Raw genomic sequence first — 8,870 nt, 5'->3', positions numbered from 1 at the left:
AAATAGTAGTGAATTAATTTAATTACGGAATATTTACCTTTTTGCATATTTACTAAATAGGTCTGTTGGTTTGTTTGATGCGTTTAGTAGCATATTTGATATTTAGTTCATTTTGTGTTAAAGATAACAGAAATTTTGAATGTATTAAAAAGAAATGTAATTTTGAGCCTAAAAAGACTTTCCTAATTCTTTCTCTCTTTTTTTTTAAAGACCCCTGAACCCAATGATGACTCTAGCAATAAACTAGAATTTACTGAAGATCATTGTGCTGGTTTAGAGCTGGGATCTTTAAACCAAGATCAAGATGAAGATTATTTTGAAACACAATCTCATTTTAGTGAAAGTCCTTCAGAATTAAAGAGTGAAGTGTTCGAAAGCATTTCAGATACAGAGTCAATTTCAAGTGAAACAGAAGGACCAAGTAAAATATCTGTTTGCTTTTTCCAGGATAAAGCAGAAACGTCATATTTAACTCCTCAGAAGGACAATATTCATCCCACCATCACATATTTCTCCAAAGAAAATGAACATGACCAGCCAGACTTGGAAGAGCTTCCCGCCAGTCTACATACAAAAGTAAATTTCACCCACCCAATTTTGACATCTGAAACTAAAGTGCAATGTTTAAAGGATGCCCAGGATAAAGGGAACACTATAATAGATAACTCAAAATTAAGACATGAGTTAAAGAGTGAAACAGCACTTAAAGAATTATATGGAAACGTGAGAAATAAAGAGGATTATCTGGAATGTTTGGCCAGTTCAAGGGCAAATGGAGAAAGGAGAACTGTTACATTAACTAATACTAATCTCATATCAAAATCTGATAACAATGTTCATGGTGCAATAGCAAAAACAACTCCCATGTGTAAAACTGAATGCTGTGAAAATATTTCTAATGCGCATGGTCATCAAATCAATTGTTCAAATATTAATCAAAATAGTAACTCTGAAATTACATGCATACAATATAAAAATGTTCTGAGTCAGCAATTACTTGGAAACCAATCAAGATCTTCTATAAAGTCATTGTGTGAAAAAGGGCTCAGTTTAGACTTATCTTCCACACCTGAGCATTCCAATGAAAGATTTTTAATGTGCAGAAATGTTGAAACAGAAAAACAAGTTAATAGCAATAGATTTTACAAGGACAATAGTCATTTATCTGGTGCGTCAAACAGCATCAACACTCCTCAGCTAAATCTAGGGGAAAATGCATTATCTGCTACCAACATAGATGCTTTAAATGAAACCCTTGGCAAAGGAATAGATTCTTGTCATAATAAAACCAATTACCAAGATGTGTGCACATCAGAATCTGATATAAATGACTCTTGTGATAGGGTAGGTATAAATGTAACACAAGCTGTTCATGAAACAAATAATTACAGTTCAGAAACGTGCCAAAACAAATCAGAGAAGCAGAAAATGCTTTTAACAGGTGACAGTGACACCTCAAAGACACATATAATCAACAAGGAGCCTGTTAGAGCCAATAATTTTGAAAAGGTGAATCCTTGTTCTACAACAAAACATATGACTCAAAATTTGAACTCTAAACCTTCTCTTATTATAATTTCCATTGAGCAGTCAGGAGTCCAAGCAACAAAGAAGAAAAGGAAAAATAATTCTACAATAGAGGAAGAACGGTTAGAAGTCTGCCCTGCATCAATTACCTTTGAAGATGACAACATTGCCAAAAATGAAAAATTGAACCAAGAGTTATCTTGTGATGCATACAAATCTAATGAAATCATAAATCAACTGAATCAAATGGAAGAGTTAGACGTTAAAGACAATACAGAGAACAAAACTTCTGAAATCATAACTCTTACAATACCTTCTCTATCATCAACTGAAAACAAAGAGAAGCATATAGGCATTCCACAAGAAGTGTGTAGTAGTCAATTGTTAGATACAATGTTACATAGGACTCGCTCAGAAAATAATGCGGCAGAAGGGAAGAAGAACAATATTTACAAAGCACCTATTTCTGGCAAAAAAGAATTGCAGCCAATAAAAGATGGAATGTTAGATGAACACAACAATGTAGAGATTATGGACCTAATAAATACCCCTAAAAATGTTAACATTTACACAGAAGAAATTATCAGCAGCAATGAAGTCCAGTCTGAAAATGGCGAAATAGCTAGTGAAAAATCACCCAGGAAAGAAAACAGTGACAATATATGTGTAATGGTATCAAATAATATGCATACATTCAGTGAGGAAAACCAGGATGAATCAAATGGATCCATTGCACAGAATGAAACAGAAAATGCAGACACTGAAATCCTGGAACAGGACTTATTAAGCACCTGTATTAGTACCAACATTAAAGAAATACAGCACAATACGGCGTATTCTATGACAAATTATAATTTTAGTTTAGTAGATACAGACAAAGATTTAACGGATAATGACAGATCATTGGATTTGGCGAAAGTCTCCAAAGATGAGGAAAAACAACAAACCAAAATCTTGCAAACAGAAACTATTGAAAAAGAATGCAAATATCTACCATCATGTAAATTGCCTGTAACAAATAGAAATAACATTAAATCATATGGTACACATTTAGCAAATGTATACAAAGATGAGACTTGTTCAGATCTCTCTGATGATGAGTTCTATGAAAAAAGTTTTTTATATAACAGGAGTATGAGAAAGGCATCAGGACCTGGACGAATTGACTTAGACAATTTTACAAGGTTTAGAAACAGTGTGTCAAATTTAACTGTGCCTGATATAACAGAAGTCACACATGGTCATGATGTGAACAAAGAACACTCAGAAAATAATGAACTGAGAAGTAGTAAACCTGGAGAAAGCAAACCATTAAAGGAGAGGTTATCACGGGCACATAAGTCTTTCTCTAGTCTCTTTGATTTCATAAATCTGGAAAACAAAACTCAGAGTTTAGAAAGTCCTTCTAAAGATGAAAAGAAATATCAAAAAACACCGAACTCTTCACTAAGACCACCAAGAAAAATCAAGGACAAAGATTCAAGAAGACTAAGTGTGCTGACTTTATCAACACACATTAAGAACCAAAACAGGTCAAAAAGACCGTCCAAGGAGAAACAGGAAAATGTTAGTGAAAATAGTAACACGTCACCAGTTTTGGATCGACATAACAATTCTTTTACAGAAAGTAAAAATGATAACGGCACAGATTCTAATGAAGAGAGTTGTGTACAAGTAAATACGGACAGTCCAGTGGCTGATAAAGTAGATATAAATTGTGCTCTTACTTGTGGCGCTATCATGGAAACGACTTGTAAGGAATTAACTGTTTCTACCCAAAATCTAAATGTGGAGCAGATAACACATAAACAGCCTCTAATAATGTCTCCTATTCATGCATTATCAAATTATGATACAAATTTAATGCCCAGTAGACCAATGAGCCCAAAACCACAGAGCCAATTGTCTGTCTTTCAACGCAAGGGTTTTCGTAATTCTACTAGTGCCATATCTATGACATCTCTAGGAAACCTCTCTCCCGTAGACGGGTATACAGATTCACCAGGAAAACTTATAACATTGTCACCGTGGGCTGAAGATTCTTTGAATATGGCATGCCAAAAGGAAAGCAGCAGTGCTACTGGGCGGTCACAAGCCAACTTAAACACTGCCTCTTCACTAAGTGACATACTAACAGATGATGTAAGTATTTCTCAATTACTGTATTTAATGCATGAGATTGATAGCTTATTACACAGAAGGGGAAATTAAATACATTATTTTTAATTGAATCAAAATTTTAAAACTATCACCTAAATTATGAATTTTGCGGTAACAGGAGTGCGGTGCTAACTTGCACGTTATTCTCACCTCTCACTTACATACAGCGCTGGTATTACGAGTTTTTAAAAACCCGGCGTTAAAAGACAAAAAGTGAATGTAGAGCTAACTTTAGTTCCAAATCTCACTTCAATACCAGCGCTGCTTAAGTCAGCGGTGAGCTGGTGTAACGTGCTTGTGCACGATTTCCCCATAGGAATCAGTGGGGAGAGCCGGCTGAAAAAAAGTCTAACACCTGCAAAAAAGCAGCGTATAACTCACCTAAAATAAACCCTAAGCTAGATACAATGTTATATTGTTATATATAGTTATAGTTATATTGTAGCTAGCTTAGGGTTTATTTTATAGGTAAGTATTTAGTTTTAAATACGAATAATATAGGTAAGGATAGTAATTTTATTTAGATTTATTTTAATTATATTTAAGTTAGGGGGTGTTAGGGTTAGGGTTAGACTTAGATTTAGGGGTTAATACATTTAGTATAGTGGCGGCGACGTTGGGGGCGGCAGATTAGGGGTTAATAATATTTAACTAGTGTTTGCGAGGAGGGAGTGCGGCGGTTTAGGGGTTAATATGTTTATTATAGTGGTGGCGATGTCCTGAGCGGCAGATTAGGGGTTAAAATTTTTATTATAGTGTTTGCGATGCAGGAGGGCCTCACTTTAGGGGTTAATAGGTAGTTTATGGGTGTTAGTGTACTTTTTAGTACTTAAATTATGAGTTTTATGTTACAGCGTTGTACCATAAAACTCATAACTACTGACTTTCAAATGCGGTGGGAATCTTGATGGTAGAGGGTGTACCGCTCACGTTTTGGCCTCCCAGGACAGACTTGTAATACCGGCGCTATCGAAGTCCCATAGAAAAAAGGGTTTACGAAGTTTACGTAAGTTGTTTTGCGGTAAGGCCAAAAAAGTGTGCAAACCTGCAAGACTCCAAATACCAGTGGGCATAAAAAAGCAGCGTTAGGACCTGTTAATGCTGCTTTTTCACCTAACGCAAAACTCATAATCTACCCGTATGATTGTTAAGAAAAAAACAACAACTTCAAAACAATTATTAAATTCTTATTCTGAATTCTGACCTTAGGTTAAAATTATTTGTTTATATACTGTACATGTTAAGATACACTTAGCTTCCTTAATAATTCAAATGTAGAACACAAATATACTTACTTTTAATTAGTTATATACTCAATCAAGTTAATGGTATGTTTAAATAATATTTCAAACTGCATTTCATTTTTTTAGGGATATTGCAATTTTGTTTTTGAGAAACTAATTTTCTTTAAACTGACAGTGTACTGTATAAAATGTTTCACTTCGTGTATTTCTAAGGACTTGTTATACCATTTGCAGAATATAAAAAAATATATACTAAATTGCTTCTTTATGTTTTTATGTATATATGAAATAGCTGTTTTTGTTCTTTGAAACCACAACCCATTTAAAATGGGTTGAGCTTGCAGGTAAAATCAGATCTCATTATGTTAACACGTTTCCTTTTCTTATGTCTGTCTGTATACCAATCCCAATACTTAGGGCCCGATGATCAAAAGTTTGCCACCAAAGACTTGAAAAGCCAGGTTTAGCCTCCCAGAGACAGTCTTGGTGCAATTATCAAAGAAAATGCGCTGTCCTGCGAATGGCGAGATGCCATAGAACTAATGAGAGCTCTCTGCTATGTGAATGTTCACAATGGAGGATGAAGTACATAGGGACAAACCGGTGTATGTTTAAACTTGAATTTTACACCTAATGCAAATCAAAATACACTATTTTCAGTGCACTAAATTTGCTGTTATTTTCGTGTGCATAGGTTTTTCTTTCAGAGTAATTAGTGTTGTGAGTATTTTGATAAAAGATTGCGACTTTTTAGCTGGCAGAATTTTTTACAGAATTACTCTGGATTTGAGAGACAATTTCATTCACTTCCATGTTCAGCCCATTTTACCAAAAAACAATTATGCTTTGTTTTGGAACTTATAAGCACACATTTCTATGTGTTTTTTTAACTCATAAGCACACATTTCTATGTGTATTGTGATCTTATAAGCACACATTTCTATGTGTATTGTGATCTTATAAGCACACATTTCTATGTGTATTGTGATCTTATAAGCACACATTTCTATGTGTATTGTGATCTTATAAGCACATATTTCTATGTGTATTTTGAACTTATAAGCACACATTTCTATGTGTATTTTGAACATATAAGCACACATTTCTATGTGTATTTTGAACATATAAGCACACATTTCTATGTGTATTTTGAACCTATAAGCACACATTTCTGTTTTTTTAACTTATAAGCACACATTTCTATGTGTATTTTGAACTTATAAGCACACATTTCTATGTGTATTGTGATCTTATAAGCACACATTTCTATGTGTATTTTGAACCTATAAGCACACATTTCTGTTTTTTTTAACTTATAAGCACACATTTCTATGTGTATTGTGATCTTATAAGCACACATTTCTATGTGTATTTTGAACTTATAAGCACACATTTCTATGTGTATTGTGAACTTATAAGCACACATTTCTATGTGTATTTTGAACTTATAAGCACACATTTCTATGTGTATTTTGAACATATAAGCACACATTTCTATGTGTATTTTGAACATATAAGCACACATTTCTATGTGTATTTTGAACCTATAAGCACACATTTCTGTTTTTTTAACTTATAAGCACACATTTCTATGTGTATTTTGAACTTATAAGCACACATTTCTATGTGTATTGTGATCTTATAAGCACACATTTCTATGTGTATTTTGAACCTATAAGCACACATTTCTGTTTTTTTTAACTTATAAGCACACATTTCTATGTGTATTGTGATCTTATAAGCACACATTTCTATGTGTATTTTGAACTTATAAGCACACATTTCTATGTGTATTTTGAACTTATAAGCACACATTTCTGTGTATTTTGAACTTATAAGCACACATTTCTATGTGCTTTTTCCACATCCATTGTACTTAAATTGTGATTTGTGCTGTGCACATTTAATATGATTTATTCCTGTGTGATTTACATACAAATTTTACATTTTTGATAAAATATGATTTTTTGGTGAACAGTTTTGTTAGTATTTTTGATGCACCTTAACAATACAATTTTTTCCTCTGTATTTTTGTATGAATGGATCAATTATTCATGTTGTATGATTTTTAAATTATGAATTTAATTGTGCACTTTTGTAATGTATGTATCTCCATCCCATACAAAAATACAGTATATGCCCCTTAGTGATACACCCTGTTTTCAGGGTAAAAGTGGCTTTAGATCATTCAACCAGGGAAATAAAACAACTGGCGAGCTTTCTTTAATAATCTCGTCAGCTCAGAGACCTTTAGATCATCGCCCCTTAGAGAGAACAATGGAAAATGAACATTCTATTACTTATCTCTCCTACAGCCCACTGGGAGTGTAATTTCATCTTCTGGCTGTGCTTATATAACCTAACTTTCAGTATAGGTAGGGATACCACAGGCTAAATCAGCTATTTCAAATGGCAAAAAAGGGTAAAGGAGCTATTTATAAACAATATAATTCACTCAGGGCCAGATTACAAGTGGAGCAATGTTTGTGCTCATTAGGCTTACCGGGGGACGGTATTACTAACAAAAGAGTTACACAAAACACATCAAAAATACTTTACAAAGTACAGTTATACTCATGATAACACTATCTAATAAAAAAAAATATTCAGAAAAAATATTGCACACAAAAGTTATCAGGGCTCAAAGATATGGGGTCTAAGGTGTTAGGAAAAAAAAGGCAGACAAAAGACTTTAACATAGAGATACATATGTATAGATGTCTAAATATGTATTCATATATATATTTATAGGTCTATAGATGTATACATATGTATTTATGTATTTATATGTATATTTATATGTATTTACAGACATATATACAAATATAAACATATTTATGCAATATTCATATTTAATAAAGGTTTTAACTATGTATTTAGTGTAAATATTTCACATTCCAATGTTCTGCACATAGAAGAATATGTTCTAAGTATTTATAAATAGATATTCCTATATATATCTGTATATATCTATATCTATTTATAATCATGTATAGATATATATTGTACAAAAAAAACATCAGAAGTATGAAGAAATATTTATTTAAGAATAAATAGAAGATATTCTTGTATGTGAAGAACATTGGAATGGGAAATATTTATATTTTCATGTTGGGTTAGTGCACATGAGAATATGTGATCGGGTTTGAGCAAGAGTGGGGTTTTTTTCCAACTTTTTTTCTCTATTGACTTCTATGGGGGAATACATGAATGCAATACTGTAAGGGCAGCTTTTTTCGCTGGTCTGGTTAGCGCACAAGCTCATAATACGAGCTCAAACCAGCGCATGCAAGAAGCTAACTTCTAACTCATTTAATACTCGAGCGGAAGAGTTAATTATCGCACAACTTGTAATCTGGCCCTCAGTCAGGTAAAATGGATTATTGGGAACAAATTAAAAGGGAGAACATTTTTGGGTAAACTGTCCCTTTAAAGTGATAACTGTAAAAAGCTGACATGAAAATATCGCCTGGACACCTCTATATAAACGGAAAGATATTTTACCACACAATTTCCTCAACTCACAGAAGTAAGTGCTCTGTGAACAGTTATACTTCAGCTGCTGTCCAGCTGCAGTTTGGGAAAAAACATTGCCAATCAGCATCAGCAGTGCTGAGGTCAAGCTTTGCTTTGCTGTGATCTCATGACATTTCACTGAAATCTTGTAAGATTTCATAGTAAACCTCCTTAAACTGAATAGGAAAATAACATGACTGTGCCCTGGGACTAGCATTTTGATTGGCTGATTAAAGTCTCTTTACAGTGGAGTGTGAATACATAGAGATGTCCAGGTGATATTTTCTAGTCAGCTTTTTACAGTTATGCTGCATCACTTTACAAGTGCTTCAACATTTGAGTATCATGTCCCTTTAAGTATTTTATTTACTGATAAAACATTTTTGGTCAGTTAATTGATTTTTTTTTATTGATTTTTTTTAT

General features: G+C 33.2%; 1 protein-coding gene across 2 annotated transcripts in view; it reads left to right on the top strand.

The window, feature by feature from the left end:
- The first annotated feature begins 230 nt into the window (after positions 1-230).
- ARHGEF4 (Rho guanine nucleotide exchange factor 4) overlaps positions 231-8,870 on the top strand; it is a 231,385-nt gene continuing 222,745 nt past the window's right edge. For both annotated transcript variants that reach the window (XM_053709873.1, XM_053709872.1), the window contains exon 1: positions 231-3,669. In XM_053709873.1, the coding sequence (XP_053565848.1) occupies positions 865-3,669 (2,805 nt within the window). In that variant the 5' untranslated portion in view covers positions 231-864. The remainder of the gene's footprint in view (positions 3,670-8,870) is intronic.

This window comes from Bombina bombina, chromosome 4, assembly GCF_027579735.1.
Source record: "Bombina bombina isolate aBomBom1 chromosome 4, aBomBom1.pri, whole genome shotgun sequence".
Classification (NCBI taxonomy): domain Eukaryota; kingdom Metazoa; phylum Chordata; class Amphibia; order Anura; family Bombinatoridae; genus Bombina; species Bombina bombina.
The sequence above is the reverse complement of the archived record's forward strand: the minus strand, read 5'-3'. Positions and strand labels throughout refer to the sequence as shown.